Raw genomic sequence first — 19,870 nt, forward strand, 5'->3', positions numbered from 1 at the left:
GATTAATATATCGTGATTTAGTGTCTCAAATTTTTTAAATTGATGAACACCCCTACTATATATTTCTTTTTGTTGTGTTTATGAATAAATTTGTCCAATCTCCTAATAAACAGTTTTTTAAATATTTTAGAAAATTATAGGAGTGAAGAAACAGGCCTTCCGCTTTCTTCATGCGTGGATTTTATTTTGAAGGTCGCGGCCGACAGTAGCCATTGTGTTTCCTGCACTTGACAACAATGCGGTGAACAGCTGCCAGACACGCGTCACTCCGTGCTGAAGATGGCTGCGGTCGAGCGAACCCCTGTCAGGGAAGGAATCCGGATAGTTTCGCTCTGTGTGTGTTGGTATACAGTCAGCTCCGGGGGCAACGTCGTCAATAAAATCATCCTTAATGGATTCCCGTATCCCGTCACGGTGTCTCTTTTTCACATTCTTTCTATCATTGCTTTCCTGCCGCCGTTGTTGCGGACATGGGGAGTCCCCAAAACAGAACTACCGAGCAGGTACTACCGCTGGTACATCCTGCCTTTAGCTTTTGGGAAATACTTCGCATCAGTGTCGGCTCATTTCAGCATATGGAAAGTGCCAGTTTCCTATGCGCACACCGGTAAGTACAGCCTCTTTTGTGCGACTCATCTCGGCTTACTTGATGATGTGTCCATAACTGTCCGCTGGTATTAGCTTAGTTGGCTAAAGCTAAGACAAGGGGCCGCTGACGTTAGCATGTGAGCCCCGGTTACAAGAGTCATTCTGTGGCTGTAAACATGAAAATATATCAATTGGCTTCATATTGAAATGGCAGCTAACCACCTTAATTACAGAATTTACGTCAGGGGGCGAGTCCTGCCGACGCTGCTTCCTCAATCTGTATCATTTTAGCAGACATCCCCCTTTTTTCATTAGTTTGGGAATACCTTCTTTTTTTACATTAGGCAACAGTTCTTTTTTGCTTCAGTTCAGAATTTCGTGTTTTTTTTTAAACAATATATTCGTTGAACCCTACCCTTCGAGTAATACGTAGCGTCTCTCTCATTGGTCAATATAGGTCACGTGATCATAAGGTTATTTATTTATTTATTATTTTTTATATAACAAACATGGCTGTGTGTCATAATTAACAAGATAAATAAAATAATTAAATAGCAAGGAGCTCATAGTGTATTCAGTCCATGGAGTCCAGGGGGCAATCAGACAAGTAGGAATACATTTTCACTGCTTTAGGTTCATTCATACATTTCAAGGATTTCATGTATAATTTAAATTTATTTGTGAAGAATGTAGAGTTCGGGGAGCATTTTTGGATTTTACATTTGTGGATAAAAAACTTGGCAAGACATAAAATTAAATTCGTACAGAGTTCTTCTTTTTTAGATTTCATAGGACTACCAAAAATAACAATATCTCTATTTAGTGAGACTGGAGAAGATAAGATTGCTGTATTGATCCATTATGGTATATCGTACCAGAATAATTGGACTATATCACAGAAGAAAAAAGATGATCAGTACTTTCAATATCTTTCTCACAAAAGGAGCATACATTTTCTTGGATTTTGAAGCGCATTTGAAGTAATTCTTTGGATGGGTAAATGTTATTCATAATTTTAAAGTGTTTCCTTCACTTTAGGAGCTATAGGAAAGGTTAGATACATTGTTCTTAGTTTTGTTATTGTCTTTTTTTCAAATTTGTTCATTATATCATTTTTATTTTGTAATCCTGGAAACATTTTTTCTGTTAGACAACTTCTTATGAAATAATTATTACAATTTTGGTCTAGAATTGGAATGCCCTGTACTAGGGGTGGGTATTGGCAAAGAAGTCACGATTCAATTCAAATCACGATTCACATGCCGCGATGCGATTCTATCACGATGCATCACGATACTTGAATTATTGCAGTGCATTGCGATATTTTCAACATACTTCAGTGAAAATGTAAAAAAAAAATACAGCCATTACCAGTGGCTGACTGGCTGTGTATGATCTGTATAGTGTCTTCAATTGATACATAACTCAGAGCAACTCAATTCATAACTGAATTTATTGAAATGACTTTGGAGGCAGTTGCCATTAAAACAAATATTACTGTTTCAACAAGTGGACACAATAATGACAAAAAGTGCATAGGATTTATAAAACTAAAACTAACAAAATAAGAATTATCACTGCTGTTTACTTGGCCTCAGTCAGTGGTCCTTTAAACCACTGAATTGAAAACATTCAAACGTTTGACATTTCCCCTTTTGGAGGTAGCTGCCATTATAGCAATATCATTTCACAAACATAAGAGGACACACTGATGAGACAAAAAAGTGCATAGCATTTATAAAACTATAAAAAAAAATTAAAGACTGTAAACATCCATTGCATCGAAATGCATCAATTGCATGTGTCCAGTGTCCACTCAAAAAACAAATGAACAAGTGGTAATATGAACTAGTAATATATAGGCAATAGATACAATGGTATTCCTAGTGCTTTTTTACGTTTTTGTTGAGGAATAGAAGCTGGTCCAGGTGATCAGGGGAAATTACACTCCCTTTGGCAGTGATTATGTCCCCAGCGGTAGAGAAAACTCTCTCCGAGGGGACACTAGTACCTGGAATACACAGATGTTTTTTTGCTACTCATGAAAGGAAAGGATACTAGCTCTCATGTTCTTTCCACCAGTCAAGTGGATTATCACCAAGTGCCAGGGGTGCTTCCTCCTTTTATCTTGCTATCTTGTCTTTTGCCTGGTCCTCAGCAGTTTTCAATTTCTTTGCAGCACCTGCATTATGGGAAGACAAGGCAATAATCAAAATAAAAAATATATATATACTATATTACTCAGTACATTAAATTATCATCATCATAATATTATTTGTTATATTACTTTACATTATATTTAAATGCCATATGCATGTATAGTTTGTGGAGCATCCTCAAATTAGGAAACAAGACACTCACTTAGAATATTTCTTTCAGCATGTTGTGGTAACATATTTTTAAACTAACCTGCTGCATACGTCTGTCCAAGTAGGTCAGCTAGAGAACAGCGTTTGGATGTTTTTGATGAACATATAGCAGACATGTCTTCTTGGTCAGGGTTTTGGCTGCCATCCTCCATTGATTCTGTCTGAAGTCCACTTGTGCTTTGCTGGAAAACAGTAAATCAACACAATCTTCAGAATTGTGAATGATTTTATCTTGCGCAATAACATTTCCAATGACAACTGCATTTACCTACGATGGATTTATTTATTCATGAATTTAGTTATAAATATTTATTTATTACTTATTTATGCTTTTTAAACTGTGAAGATATGAATTTATATATCATATTTTTAAAATAAATTTTAACTGTATTGCTGTTAATGTTACCTGTAATGCCCACTTGGCCCTGGCAGCTTCTGCAGTTACTCCATTGTAGACATCTTCCCTCTCGTCCTCGGAAAGGAAAGGTAAGGCCTTAAAACGGGGATCAAGAGCCGAGGCTTTATACAGAGCCTCCTTTTCATTTAAGTATCTCTTGATAAGATCCTGGCACATTGTGGTTATAAGTTCCCTCTTCAAGGTGGAATCACTCGGATTGTCTTGGAGCTCATGGACGAGTTAGGAATGGAGTAGCGCTACAATAGATAGCGTTGGACTGGCCTCCTCTGATATTGCGAGTGTAGCTACTTTCATAGGTTTTATGGCAGCGACAACCTCCTCAGCAGTTGTTATGTCAGACTCGGTGAGTGTGCAGATTTCCTTCTCAGACTTGTGTATTTCGGCAGACAGGAGCGCAGTGTGGATGGCAGGCTGTTGCTCTAAAAAGTGCTCCAGCATGTCGTGCACGCTGTGCAGCAAGTGGCGACATCGGTAATCAATTTGTGGCGAGGGAGGTTCAGCAAAGTTTGCTTCTCACGCAGTACGTGGGACGCAACAGTGCTGCGTCTGAAAAAAGTTGTCACCCGTCTTACTCTCCCTAGCAATCTAGTGACAGTGGGGAGTTTCAGTGCATGCTGGGATGCCAAATTCAGTGTGTGAGCAAAACACCTGAAACATGGCATTTCGGCCAGCTGTGCAGCGATGGTCATATTCGATGCGTTGTCCGTTACTATTGCAGGGTCTTTGTTAGTTAACTCCCATTCTTCCAGTGCCGCTCTCAGCACCTGGGCAATGTTGGTGCCGGTGTGGGACTCAAACAAAGCCCTGGTTTGCAACACATGGGAAACTAATTCCCAGCCCTCGTCAATGTGGTGCGATGTTATGGTGAGGTATGACTCCGTGGCTCGCGAAGTCCACCCATCGCATGTTAGGGCAACCCTTTCTGCGGAGGCAAGGGATTTTTTAACTTGTAGCTTTACCTCTTCATACATCTTTGGGGCCATTACTTCTGTGAATTGTTTTCAGCTCGAGGTCACATAGCGAGGCTCGAGTGTGCTTATCATTTTTTTGAACCCACTGTTCTCTACCACGCTCTACGGCCGTAAATCCTGGCAAATAAACTTAGCAATCGACTCGGTGATTTTCTTGGCACGTGTAGATAAAGGGGCTAGTTTGCAATCAAAGGTTGTTTGTCTTATCATTGGTTGCGGTGCTGGCTGCTCTTGCAGTTTTTCTGGATGGCGCCTCCGCATGTCTGCCTTTAAGTTTGTTGCGATCCCACAGTATTTCATTGCCGTGTTACAGTGTCTGCAAAGTACGTTTGTCATGTCGATTTCTTGTTTACCTTCTTTGTTTTTGAAGCCAAAATGCGCCCAAACATCAGATTTAAAATTTGACGGAGGCGGATGGATTTTCTCTGTTTCTTCCATGTTGTTTTTAAGAGACGCGTCGCAGTATCCCGCGGCTGGAAATGCTGTTGGCACGAAGGCAGCGGGCGTCAACACCTCCATGGTGACATCTACTGGACTGGAAGTTGTATTCCACTTGTTTTTGGCTGATGTTCACCAACCATTCATACAATTTTATTTATTCATTTTTTAAATTAATAATCGATACTTGGCGTCAAGAATCGATGCAGTAGATCGCGAAAATTAGTATTGCGATGCATCGTCATGACTATTATTTTGCACACCCCTACCCTGTACTGATAAAGAAGGCATACTGGGGTGTATAATTTGGTTTGCTACAATGTTGGCTGAGAGGAAAACAAATCCTTTGGGAAGTGCATTATATAAACGTATAAAGTCCAAGTACGAGTGGTTAAAATCATGTTTTAAGCAAAATTGATTGTAATTCATCAGCTTTCTCTCACTGTTCATTAGGTGTGATATAGGCCAAATAGTCTTCTCAAACCAGTCTTTGTAAAAATGATGTGTTGCGATGTAGAATGTATCTGTTATTCCATATTATTGTTGAATGTGGAGAATAGTTGTGGACATATAGCATTTTCCAGTACAATAAGATTTTTTATGGAACTCTGATAGGGATACCGGGAGCTTGTTAATATCAAAATCACATACAAGTAGAAGATTCAAACCTCCCAGTTTGTTAAAGATAAAATTTGGGATACAATACCACAGTGAATTTTGTTGTTTAATCCATGACTTTAGCCAGTTGATTTTTAGGATTGCATTAAGGCACTCTAGGTCAATTACTTTCAGGCCACCTTCACTAGGTTCTTTCACCATGTGGCTTTTCTTCATATAGTGTGGCCTGTTCCTCCATATAAAATTTAGATTTGTTTGGTTAAAAGATTTAATTAACTTATTAGAAATGGCATTTGAATAAAGTGGGTAAATACATCTGGATAAGCTTTCCATTTTGGTCAGGTAAATGCGTCCTAGTATTGAGAGGTCCCTTTGTATCCATATATTCAATTTTGATTTACATTCTTTTAATTTATTTTCTATATTGGCCAACTGGTTTACATTCTGATTTTTAGAGATCTGGATACCTAGATATTTAACTTCAGTTTTAATAGGGATGTTGCAAATTTCTTTTAGAGGAGAGTCATGAATAGACATACGAAGTTATGTCTAATGTCTAGTCTCGTAAGTTCACATTTTTTAAAATTTAAATATAATCCTGAAGCTAGAGAATTTGGAGATTTTGTCAATGGATATTTGGATTTGATGTTCATTTTTTAGAAATAATGCTGTATCATCTGCTGGCTGACTGATAACTATTCCATTACCCAAGATATTTAGTTTCTGGATGTCATTACAATTTTTGATATAAATAGATAATTCTGTGACTAAAAGAAAAATATAGGGAGAAATCGGACATCCTTGAGGAATACCAACATCTATACTAAAGCTTGAAGTAGAGCCTTTGGAGAGAAGAACTGAGCTGTTTTATGTTCTTGTATAAACCACCAATTAAATTTCTAAATTTTATACCAAACCCAAAATGTTCAAGTGCAGAGATAATAAAGGGGTGTTCTACAGAATCAAAGGCCTTGTAGAAGTCCAAAAAGAAAATAAACCTGTGATCCTCAATTAATTCAGTGTATTCAATTAAGTCCATAACCTGTCTAATGTTATTATGGATTGATCTACCTTTTAAGAAACCAGACTGCGTCTCTGCAATAATATCAGACAAACCTGATTGTAATCGAGAGGCAAAAATATATGCCAGAAGCTTGTAGTCTGAATTTCTGAGTGTAATAGGTCTTCTATTTTCTATTATCCTGGAGTCCTTGTTCGGTTTTGGGATTGAGATTATAACCCCATGTGTCATAGTTGTTGGGAGTGAGCAAGTTTCAAAAAGTTCTACAAATACATCATAAAGTAGTTGTTTTATGTTTTTCCCCAAAAATTTATAGAAATTCCCAGTAATCCCATCGGCGCCTGGCGCCTTATTGGGAGATAATTTGCCAATTACAGTATCAAGTTCAGCAAGAGAAAGGGGGCTTTCACAGGTTTTTTTTATAATCTTCATTAGTTTTTGGAATGTTAGTAACAGCCTCTGTTTAAAAAAGATTCACAATCTGTTTCAGAAAATTTTGAACTATAGAGTTGTTTATAAAATGTAAAAAATTCTAGGGATATAATTTTTTCATCAGTGACTTCCTTATTGTCAATTAATAAGGATTAGAGGTGCACCGATCAAACGGGCACCAATCATTATCGGCCGATCACGCCTTGATCGGTTTGATCGGTGATCGGCAAAATGCGCCGATCAAAAGGACCGATCGCAACAGTGCAGGCAGTAGTGCAGGGAGCGCTTGGTCCTGTCATGACACTCTTTCCTCCGTGACGTAAACTCCTTTTTACTTCTGATATGAGCTGGACGGACAAGGAGAGCAGTCGCCATCATCTAATGTAGTCCATGTCCGTCCAGCTCATATCAGAAGTAAAAATGAGTCAAATGGCTCTGAGAGATCTAAATAGACTGCTGTGTAATGAATGGAACCACACTGCCATCTAGTGGATATCCAGTGTGCATGAGTGTGTATTTGTGAATCAGTAGGCATTTGTTTGTGGATCTGTGGATTTCACGAAAAGAATGTCTCAAAATTACGTCACAGAGGAAAGCGATGAATGCATGTAATTGGTGATCCACAAATGCTGAAACTCAATTTACAAGTACAATTTCCAGTTTAACAAATGTAATTTTTTTTTTTTACAAATTAATTTTTATATTTGCAAATACAACATTATTTGCAAAGACCAATTTACAAGTTACAAATATGAAATTTGCATTTGTGAATATCTGAACACATTTGCAAATCAATGATTATTTATAGATCACCCTGTGTGCATTTACAAATATTAATGAGACAATTTTAACCCCATAGAATGTGGACTGTATTTTACATTCTCAACGTATTCTCTATAGGCTGTAACCTGAGCAACATGAAACATGGAAAAAAAAAAAGCTTGCTGGTAGAACAAAGTCAGTGTAATAAAACAAAAGTTGGCAGTTTATTCTAGTGTCTTTATTTGAATGCATGTTTTTTGTTTTCATCATTAAGTTTTAATGCAAAAATAGTCCTATACATTAGACCTATATTCTTATTTTGGGCATGATCCAAATATGTACTTGATCGGTATCGGCCTTGATCGGTATCGGCAGATTTCAGTGATCTGTGATCGGCCTAAAAAATCCTGATCGGTGCACCTCTAATAAGGATTTTGTGTCATTTCTTTCTTGGCATCTTTTTTCTAAGTCGCAAAAGTAAGCAGAGTTCTTCTCTCCTTCTATCCTTTTTGCCCTTGATCTAACAAAAGCTCCTTGAGCTTTGTCAATATACATTTCATCTAACGAAGATTGGAGATTTAAAAATCATTTGTTTATCATCTTCATTTGATTGTGTTTGTTGCAGAGGATATTTAATCGGTTAATAATTTCATATTCTTTCTGATCAAGTTCCCGTTTCTTTTTCTTTTTTTTTTTTTGCTGTAAAAAATTGAAAATTCGCGAATTTTAAATTTTAGGAATTCCCATTTCTAGATTGGGGTATTAAGCTCTTCATTAGATATAATATCACTGATAAGTGATCTAATATGCTGGCAGTATTCCTCACTTTTGATCAAATTTGAATTGAAGTTCCAATATTTATTTGAGTAAGATTTGGTTTTGGATTTAATTTCAAAATATAGCACACTATGATCTGTCAAGGGAGCAGCCGATATATTACAGCTGTAATCAAAGTGTACTAAATTATTTGAAATTAACCAGTGATCAATTCTAGATTTTGAGTTACAGTTTGGGCTAAACCATGAAAACTGCTTTAGGTCAGGATTAAGATGTCTCCAAGCATCAGTTAGGTAAAGTTCATTACAAAAAGTATGGAATACCCTATTAGGATGAGCTGAGGAGTATTTAGAAGGAATTTTATCAAGAAAATCATCTTTTACCAAATTTAAGTCTCCTCCCAGCAATATATTCTCAGTTGAATGTACTACTTTAAGTTGATTCAAAAGAGAATTTAATTCTTCCATCAATTGTTTGTTTTCACTTAGATTATTGTATCCATAGACATTCATCAAAATAAATTTGATATTATCAATATTTACCACGATAGTGAGCCAGTGGCCATTCACATCTGCATCATTATATATTACCTGGCCAGTGAAATTCTTTAGAAGAGTAGCTACTCCTGCAGATCTGATAGTGCCATGGCTAAAGTAGGCTTTATCGCCCCATTGTTGAGTCCAAAATGTGACATCTTCTTCCTTTGAGTGAGTCTCCTGTAAGAAAAATAATTGCACCTTTTTCCCTTTACAAAATAAAAATAAGCTTTTCCTTTTTAAGTCTCTAAGACCCCTTGCATTAATAGATAGAAAAGAAATAGTTTTTCAATTCAAACATAGAATATTAAACAGTAAGAATTAGATGTAAACAATTGAACAGTCAATAACAGTATCAGAAGTGTTACCAACAAAGAGGTGGTAGCAATAGCCTGAATATTTAGAAAATATTATGCCTGTAGGACCATATGAATTAAGGCATAACCTTCTGACCATTGATATAAGCATAGGGCCCACGGAACATAGTCTTTTGACCTTCCTTTCTGGCTTGTTCCACCTTGGGCCAATCCGCTTTCCTTGCTTCTCGGTCTTCTTTGATGAGATCCTCTACAAAGTGGATGCCGAGGTCTTTGCAGATCTGGTGGTTCTTTGTCATTCTACAAAGCTCGTCCCTGTAGATTCTTAGGGTGAACTGCATGATGATCTGATGTGGATGGTTGGTTGTGGGGGGACCCAATCTATGTACAGAGTCCAGAATTAAGCCCATTTTTTCCTTCCAGTGTGGGGTAATCTTTGTGAGCAGACTTGCAACAAGATCCCTTGTGTTTTCTTCTTTTTCTTCTTTAAATCCATTTAATCTGAGATTCCATCTTCTTTTGTACCTCTCAATTTCTGCTGTACGATTTTCAAACTCAGCTGCCCTTTGCTCAAGCTGTGCATTTTTCTTTCAGTTGTTTTATTTCATTTTCCAACATTGTGTTCTCTTTCTTGCAGTCTTTTATCTGTGAGGAATTGTATTCCACAGATTTAGTGAGGTTGGTAAGGGTCAGTGTGTTTTCCTTTAGCTCTTTCTGCATGTCTGTAATCTGTGCTCGTAGCCCTAGGAACTTGTTTGACTGGGTCTGGATTGCCGCCAAAAGTGTAGCTACATAAGGCGGCTCCGATGGTGAAGGCGGGACGGCATCATTTGGTTTAATCTTTTTTGTGGGTTGTGGTGGCTTCGAGGGTGAAGATAGTGTTTTTTGCGCCTTTGGCGTCTGTTTCAATTTCCATTCCCAGCCCACAGTAGTCATGGACAACAAGCGCTTTAGCTTTACCGTTAGCATTAGCCATTCCCTTATTAGCTTTGGCTATCAGTTCATTAAAAGTCGTTAATTTAATAAAGTTTTTACTTGTTCCAGTCCCGGTGAGGCTTATTGTTTGTCCAAGTTGGTCAGAAGGTTAATCTTGGTGATGAATGGTGGTCCAGTTTATGTTTATTCAGGTTTTGCTCTGGAGGTCAGTTAAAATGCGTCTGCTCCCTCCACCATCTTCCGAGGCCGGGCCCGATCATAAGGTTATGTACTTCCACATGTATTTGCTATTGATCTGTAGATTTGTAAACTACGTTAACCACAACCTAACTTTAACCATAACAAGACTGTGCTACGTATGAATAGAATTTGAATGAATACAGCTACATAGGAACACTTCCCTAAGGAAAAATGCGCTTGTTTTTTTTTTTTTGTTTGTTTGTTTATTTAATTGCAGGAAGAAGCCTCAAGTAGACCAAACTCAGTGGGATGATCATCTGCATTTGGCATACAATAGCAAAATAACAATTTTCACACAGACAGAAAGGTTGCTGCTAAGCAAAGATAAACAGTGGTGTAGTGTTAATTTCATCAGACAAAACGAGACACAATATCTTCATCAACAACCCTTTTTCCCATGACTAAGACGAGACGATAACAAGACGCCACCATTGTTCTAAAAACAGACTAAAACGGTGTAAATGTGGGTTGTTGACGAATAAAGACAAGACGAAAATGTTGTGCAAGAAATAAAAAATAAACAGAAACTCCCTCCTCGTTGTCATCTACTACACAAGAAGAAACGCAACATCCAGTCAGCTGTCATGTGTTTGTGCCAGCAGTTCTACTGTTCTGGAGGCTATATTACGTATGTTCTCACTGCACCCACTGATAGTTTTAGGTTAACATGTTATGGACCCGCAGGTTCTGATTAGAAGCACCGTGTCCACAATTAAAGATGTTAGTTGTAACTCACCTTTTCTGCTGATTAAAGTCTCTATACGGGACTCTTTTTCTGTGAGAATCCTCCACCGCTTTACACGGACAATTTTTATTCATTCTGCAATCAATAACTTCAAAGCGAATTGTCATTTTAAATCAAATGACACCTATTTCCAAAAGTTGTAAAACAGACAGCATGCTACAACCTACCAAAGCTGTTTTTCCCCAAAATGAGACATTCTCCGTTCCATCGGGGAGAACTTATCCCGGTGTCAAAGTCTCAGCGCTCCAGGCGCGAGTATTGGAGGGGAGATCGGGGCCAAAGTATCATTTTACATTTATATCCCTGAATCTGCTCAGCTGTAAGAGATATTATTTAACACCAGTTTTTATTTTATTTTGTTGGTGTTTGTAATAAATATAAAACATCAGAAAAAGTGCATCATTTGTAAATGTGCATTGAATCAACAAACAAGACACTTTTAGCAAAGTTGCATTAAAGATTCATTCATTCAGTTCATTCACGATGTTTGTTATTCCAGCCATTTAATCAATATTTCAGCTGTGGAACACAAGTCAACTGGAATGAATAAACAAAAATGATCTCTGAAATAAATAGAAAAAGACTAAAATGTTTTGACTAAAACTTGACTAAAATACCTTGAGTTCTCATTTGACTAAAAGTGGACTAAAATGTTGACACGACTAACAAAAATGACGTGTGAATGACTAAATGTGACTAAGACTAAGAATGAACTTTGACACAAGACTAAGACTAAATTGAAAAATGGGTGACAAAATTAACACTACAGTGGTCGCCACGACCAATGGTTTTAAAGACATCCAAATGGTGAAGAGAAACGGGAACCTATGGTCAAAGCTTGATTAGTCATACAAGGAACATTCTCCAGACTTCATCCATATAATGCTTCCAGAAGTCCTCAGCGCACATTGGATTTCCGCAGTTTCTCTGTCAATCTTGCATGTCCCAGTGCTAGAGTGATCTCGGAGGAACAGCTTGATGGTCAGTGGATGGACCGAAGGTTTATGAAGTGCCAAAATGCACACACAGCTTACAACTCAGGAAATCTCAGCTTCCTCTCATAATTCAGTTGTATTTTAGTATATTGACAACATTAAATCCGGAAAACTAGCAGTTCCATACTAGGTCAGAACCACTGACTGATTTTATGTCTCCTGCAATTTTTGTTAAAAAAAAAAAAAAAAAATCACAAGGATTTGTGGTGTTATACGCAATTGCGTATTCAGTGTTTGGGGTTAACTGCCAGTAATGGCACTCAATCTTTATGTAGAAATTTCAACTTAAGAGACATTTTTTTTTATAAGAGTCGGGTGATGATTTATCCCAATTTTTTTTTTTTGTCCCAATTTTTTTATGGGTAGATATGTTAGGAATGAGCAAAAATCACTTTTTTTTATTTATTTATTTATTTTTTATGATGTCCTTGAAATTTGGGGTCAAAATAAGCCAAAATGGCAAAATTACAAAATTTAGGTTTTCGAATGCTCATATTTCCACCTGAATGAGCCAAATTGATTTTCATTTCTGTTAGTCTATTGGGTATGGAAATTTTGGCAGCTGACTCAGGGCACAGCCCATAGGTGTACAGGGGTGGTGTGGCCTGAGCCCTTAGTCAGCCAAGGTTTTTTATGCATGTGATGATAGATTTGGACCTCTTACTTTGATTTTGATGAAATTTTTGGCAGCTGACCTTGGGCGCACAAGTATAGGGGGGCGCTTTTTTCGTCAAAATGCGAAATTACCACTTTTTCGCACAGTGATTTCCACATGCGCCCCAAGTCAAAAGTGATGAAATATGGCTCATTCTAGCAGAGCGCCACAGTGTGGTAGAAGAAGGCACAAACCGGAAATGGCAAAAAAAATCTCCCCAGTGGAGAAAAAGCGAAAAACCGTTGTCATATAAAGCCACAAACTGATGGTAGATGAAGGCACAAACTGGAGAGGGCACAAAAAAAAATCTCTGCAGTGGGGAAAAGCCACAAGCCGTTGTTGTAAAAAGCCACACCCTGACGGTAGACGAACATAGACCTTATAAAGAGGAGTAGATGCCACATTAGTTGCTGAGGCGCAAGAAATGCGGCCGTCATCTTGGAGCAGTCATCGTAGTGATTCTATAACAAGGCACAGTGAAGGTTTGATTTTATAATCTTAATAATCTTTCTAACATAATATGTGTGAAATACCAAGTGTTCCATTACTTTTGGAGGGCGCTGTAGCCTAAGCTTATGATGAGTGCAAAATGAGTGTGGTATTATTACTGTTTTGTTTAAGAATGTTTAATTTTCACTGTTGCTGCACTTTGTGTGAAATCATAGTCATATCTTATATCATATTGATATGACTATTGTAATATGATAATTTGGCCATATTGTAGGCAAAAAAGAAAAATGCTTAAAAAGGTGGGGGGGTTGGGGGACGGAGCTCCCCCAGAAGCTGAAAGGTTTTAGCCATGCTCCACCTAAGCATTTACTCAAAAAAAAAAAATCTGAAGTACCTAAATGACATGGTGAGATGCTTAAGAGCTTCGCTCGTCATGTCTGCAACATATACATATTATTGTCACTCAGCATCACTAGCTTCAGTGGTAAAGAGAATTTTGTGGCTAGTTTTGGTCTTGACCTTTTTTGCACCATTTTTGTTGGACCACTTCACGAAGAGGCCAAATATGGTAAATTGGCAACTTTCTCAGATTTTCATGAAACTTGTAGAATTTGCTCCCATAAGGGTAAAGGGGCCTCTGTAAGTTTTGAGTGCAGTGTGGCAAGCCATTTTGGATGTAGGCTGCTACCTGGTGGCCAAATTGAAACTAAACAGCAAAAATAAACACTTTCAAATAACCATATATTTCATGAACCATTTGTCCTATTATCAAATTTTTTGCACATTTTTCACAAGAACCAAACCTTGCTGTTCTTTCTTTCTCCTACGTACAGCAAGTATATAAGAGGTTTCACAATAAAATTCAAAGTCTGTCCAAAGGTTTGTTACATCCATGGAATCGAAGTTAGTTGTATAAGAAAATGAGATGCATAGGCCCAGTCTTTCACAAGAAGGGGAGGTGATGGTCTAGTGGTTAAAGCGTTGGGCTTGAGACTAGAGGATCCTCATTTCAAATCCCAGCCTGACCGGAAAATCACTAAGGGCCCTTGGGCAAGGTCCTTAATCCCTTAGTTGCTCCCGGTGTGTAGTGAGTACCTTGTATGGCAGCACCCTGACATTGGGGTGAATGTAAGACATTATTTGTAACGTGCTTTAAGCATCTGATGCAGATTGAAAAGCGCTATATACGGTTGTATGTAAAAGTTTGGGCACCCCCTGATGATTTCCATGATTTTCCTTTAGTAATCATTAGTTGTTTGGATCAACAATTTCAGTTAAATATATGATATAGCAGATATATCATATAGCAGACAAACACAGTGATGAAGTGAATTGAAGTTTATAGGATTTACAGAAAGTGTTCAATAATTCTTTAAAGAAAATTAGGCAGGTGCATAAATTTGGGCACTCCAACAGAAAAAATACATCAATATTTAGTACATCCTCCTTTTGCAGAAATAACAGTCTCTAAACACTTCCTATAGCTTTCAATGAGAGTTTGGATTCTGGTTGAAGGTATTTTGAGTCATTCTTTACAAAACATCTCAGGTTTATTAGTTTCCGAGCATGGACAGCCCACTTAAAATCACACCACAGATTTTCAATCATATTCAGGTCTAGGGACTGAGATGGCCATTCAGAACATTGTACTTGTTCCTCTGTGAATGCCTTAGTAGATTTTGAGCAGTGTTTAGGGTCATTGTCTCGTTGAAAGATCCAGCCCCGGCACAACTTCAACTTTGACACTGATTCATGAACATTGTTCTCATGAATCTGCTGATATTGACTGGAATCCATGTAACCCTCATCTTTATCAAGATTCCCAGGACCTGCACTGGCCACACAGCCACACAGCATGGTGGAACCACCTCCAAATTTTACTGTAGGTAGCAAGCATTGTTATGTCCAAATAACTCAATTTTAATTTCATCAGTTCACAGCACCTTATTCCAAAGTGAAGCTGGCTTGTCCAAATGTGCTTTAGCATACCTCAAGCGACTCTGTTTGTGACGTGTATGCAGAAAAGGCTTCCTCTACATGACAGCATCATACATCATCTGTTTGTGCAAAGTGCGCTGTATAGATGAACGATGCACAGAGACACTATCTGCAGCAAGATCATGTTGTAGGTCTTTGAAGCAGGTCTGTGGGTTGACTGACTGTTCTCACCATCCTTCGCTTCAGCTTTTCTGTTAAATTTTGACAAGAGATTTGCAAGGTAGTGAAGGGCTGCACCTGGAAGTTAAGTAGTCATCAGACAGTGAAAATCCTAGCATAATGCAAATTATCCAGTGATTCAGTGCAGTGGACATTAAGGGATGAGTAACACTGTTGTGTGTAACAGAGGTCTGCATCTGATGTCAGAGTAATACAAGTTAACTAAAATTATTTGACATTCCAAGCCAGCTAGTTTTTCCTACATGCTATTGTAGGTCACCACCAAAGCTGCCTGTTGAAATTTTCAATCTAACACTTTCTCTTCTGTTATTTTCACAGTCAAAGCTACAATGCCAATATGGGTTGTGTTGTTATCAAGATTGATCATGCGGGAAAAGCAAACTACAAAGGTAAGTAGCTTTGACATTGCAATCAAGAACAGCGGTCTGTTAGCCCATTTATCAATTATTGAGAGACAGGAGTGGTGATGTAACAATGGTCATGCCTGGATTACATTTCCTGTTGTGGAAATCTGCACTGGTAGAATGAGTGGTGGTCACATTCAGGTGTGACCGTATCAGCTAGGTATGTGAATTGTACAACAACTCACGATTCAATTCGATTCCGATTCTTGGGATGACGATTCGATTCAGAATCGATTTTCGATTCAAACAGCTCTGAGAAATAGTTATATTACTTAAAAAATGTTTATGTTTAAGAAAATTCAGCTTTACAAGGTTAATCAAGTGATTCTAGATGTAAATTTACTCATCTGCTTTGCTTGTTCAGAGTTGTCTGGCAGTTTAGCAAAGCGTCGGCAGATACCGCTGCTCTGCTCCTTTTAGCTCCGGGTCATAGCGTAGCATGTGGCTTGCGGATTTGAAGTGTTTCCGAAGTACTTGACTTTCATTTTTCAGATTTTGCACACTGCACAAGTCATGTCAAGCTCCTTCTTACGCAGCAAATAATAAAATCCAAAATGCGTTCAAACATTTGCATTCAGCAAAGACGGTGCTGGCTGAATTAGCTCTTCCTCCGCCATGCCTGACAAACAGTACACGCAGCGAGTAAGTAAGAAAATGTTTAAAAAAATGCTTTTTAAAAATCGATTCTTGGACATTTTGGATCGATTCAGAATCGTAATAAATAAAAATTGCGATTCGGACGTGAATCGATTCCCCCCCCCCCCCCGGCACCCCTAGTATCAGCTGATGAATACATTCACAATTTGGTCAGTTCTTTGATTACTCACTGAGATATTGTCCTTTTTTATTATTTTGTCACATAAATCACACCAACCACCTGCATGTCCTCCCTCAGTGCATTCATAAACCTTGTTTGTGGCTTCCTTCTTCTCCTCCTGCCTGGTTGCTTTATCCTCATCATCCTGCTCCCTTTATAATCTGGGTCTTTCCTCTGTACATGTCCACCCATCTCAATCTCACCTGTCTGGCATTGTCTTCAAGCGTCCTACCTGCACTGTCCCTCGAATATGTTCATTCCTAATCCTGTCCAGCTCAGCCACTGAAAAAGAAAATTGTAGTGTTTTCAGCTCTGCCTCATGTCTTTTTAAATTAATGTATTTATTTACTTTTGGAATCTCCACAACTGGATAACATACAGTGGTGCTCCAAAGTTTTTGAACTCTTGACCTGCTACACATCTAAACTTTGTAATGACATCATATTTAAAAATCATATTTCGGGCTTCTTTATTTAAAATTTTCTAAAATATTGCTCTTTAAACTCTGTAACATGACATACATGAAATTAAAATATAAAAGTCAAAAGAATGGCATGTATATCACAACTAAATCATCAAATTTGCAGCCAGTTCTCATTAGACAATTAGGGGATGAACAGTTCCAAGTCACTGAATTATGTCTTGGACTTCATTCACATCAATCTTTAACAAATACAAAGAGACATTTCTCAAAAACTGAGTGACCGTGAAAGGAGACGACTAGTGAGGAAAGCCACCAAGACACCCATGACAACTCCGTATGAGCTATAAGTTTCTGTCTTTTGATTTGGAGAAATGTCAGCCACAGAAGTCTTTCTGAGTGCTCAACGTCATGTACAGTTCAGTATATGCTCTTTTATGGGGCCATGATTGTAGCAAAAGTATTTGCAAATGTGTATTTCAATCTGTGTGCGTGTAACCAGATCCACAAATGTACAAAATAAATATTCAAATGTGTACATTGATCTGTATGTGCAGACAGATCAGTAAATGTGTACATCAATCTGTAAATGTGTGATCTATAAAAATCAGGCCACAAGATTGGATGCGTTCGTACACGTGACTTTTGCTGCACTCCTGCCGTGGAAGATCCACATGTGCATGCAGCGACTTGTATGTGTGTGGAGACTTATGTGTCCCTCCGTGGCTATACGAGGTCTGTCAATAAAGTAACGGTCCTTTTTATTTTTTTCAAAAACGATATGGATTTCATTCATATGTTTTTACGTCAGACATGCTTGAACCCTCGTGTGCATGCGTGAGTTTTTCTACACCTGTCGGTTACGTCATTCGCCTGTGAGCACGCCTTGGGAAGGAGTGGTCCCGCCCCCTCATCGGATTTTCATTGTGTGGAAATGGTGGAATGAAAAGGACTTTTTTTCCATCAGAATTTTTTCAGAAGCGCCGACCGTCCTTAAAGCAGTCCTTAAAGCTGTAGTAACAGTCCTTATGCTCTGTGAAGCCCATAAAATTTTCACCGAAAGCCAGATAAATTTTTCGAATGGTTTCCAGGTGCCAGTCTCTAACAGCTTCTGAAAAAATTCTGATGGAAAAAGTCCTTTTCATTCCGCCATTTCCTGACAATGAAAATCCGACGAGGAGGTGGGACCACTCCTTACCAAGGCGTGCTCACAGGCGAATGACGTAACCGACAGGCGTGTAAAAACTCACGCATGCGCACGAGGGTTCAAGCATGTCTGACGTAAAAACATATGAATGAAATCCATATCGTTTTTTTTTTTAAATAAGAAGGACCGTTACTTTATTGACAGACCTCGTACAGCTTCACAGCACCAGGGGCGCAAGCACCAATGACATTGGTCACCACTGCAGTTTTAGGTCTGGCTTATTTTTGTTTTTTGAGGGGTGGGGGTGACAGCCAATCTCAGTAGATCCATCAGTGTTTGGTCTCTCTGGTTCTCCAAAACCGCTTTGTTTATGGGTAAATATAACATGTTTCTCATATATTATGTCAAAGCTACCAACAAATAAACACTTCTAAAACTGAAAGCGCTGTTTTTGTAACCTGATAACACCTTTGCAGTGATTTACAAGTCATCTCGTGGACATGAACTTCTGCTAACTTCCGGTCTTGTCAAAAGCTCATGTATGCACACACGCACACCCTCCTGCAGATGCTGTTAAAATGCAAATAAAATATTGTTTATGATTGAGTTTGTTCTGCAACATCAATATAAACATACAGAGTTAAATGTATCAATGATACACAGACATGGATGCAATTTGGTGGGGGATAGGGGGGACATGTTCCCCCCCACCACCTTTTCAACCAGGGGGGACAAAATATGTTATGTCCCCCCACCTTCTGACATATGTGTGTACTTGAAACATGCTGTGCCAGTCTTATGTGCAAACCATGTCAGTCTTATGTGGAAAACCATGTCAGAATAGTATCTTTGTTTCTGCAAGTTTGTATTTTTAGCAGCATTGACTTGTTTACAACACCTGTTTCTTGTTTGTCACATTCGGAATTTTCTGGGACTGCATTTGCCCAGATTTGAAACCAAAAATAGTTGCCTCTAGGGACTAGTGTCTACACATAAGTATCAGTGGACCATATGCTAATTTACTAAATTCTGAAAGTTAGAAATTCAATTCATGATAAGTAATTTATCCTAAACTTATGATCTGTTGTTTTTTCAAACTTATGCAAAAACAAATCTTGAGAAAAAAATACAGTATGCGATAGTTAATAATTAAGAGCCTGTTCTTTCATATTTATGAATACATTTTACCACATTGCAGTTGTTTTTTTTTAAATGAAAACTCAACCTATCATTCTTTTTGAGTCCTACACATGTGGTGATACCTTATTTACACCAGGATGTTAATAAAATCAATGCTGGCTATTCTCAGAATAAAGTACTTATATCCACAGTTTCAAATTGCATAAGTCAAATGGTGTCCACTTTATGGTCTTCTCAAAACATTAAAATAACTGTTCTGGATGCTCAGAATGCATCTGAGCTTATCTAGAAACTGCGGCCCCCAGAAGCCCCTGGCCTATGGACTTTGGCCCTGCGGGCCTCGCACTTTGTCCCCCCAATGTCTGGTTCTAAATTGCGCCCTTGTACACAGATAATGCAATAAAGCATAAACGCTTATTTCCATTGTGAAATACAGAGCCTAGAGCCATGTAAAATTATCACATGACAAAAGAGAGGGCTTGATTGAACATGTAC

The 19,870-nt window shown here is 38.2% G+C and overlaps 1 protein-coding gene across 1 annotated transcript in view; it reads left to right on the top strand.

Annotated features, from left to right (window-relative positions):
• The first annotated feature begins 238 nt into the window (after positions 1 to 238).
• The window catches only part of slc35e1 (solute carrier family 35 member E1), a 56,619-nt gene continuing 36,987 nt past the window's right edge, over positions 239 to 19,870 (top strand). The window contains exons 1-2 of the mRNA XM_034180059.1: positions 239 to 607; positions 15,765 to 15,835. Coding sequence (XP_034035950.1) covers positions 280 to 607; positions 15,765 to 15,835 — 399 coding nt within the window. The 5' untranslated portion in view covers positions 239 to 279. The remainder of the gene's footprint in view (positions 608 to 15,764; positions 15,836 to 19,870) is intronic.

This window comes from Thalassophryne amazonica, chromosome 10 (genome assembly GCF_902500255.1).
Source record: "Thalassophryne amazonica chromosome 10, fThaAma1.1, whole genome shotgun sequence".
In the NCBI taxonomy this organism is placed as follows: domain Eukaryota; kingdom Metazoa; phylum Chordata; class Actinopteri; order Batrachoidiformes; family Batrachoididae; genus Thalassophryne; species Thalassophryne amazonica.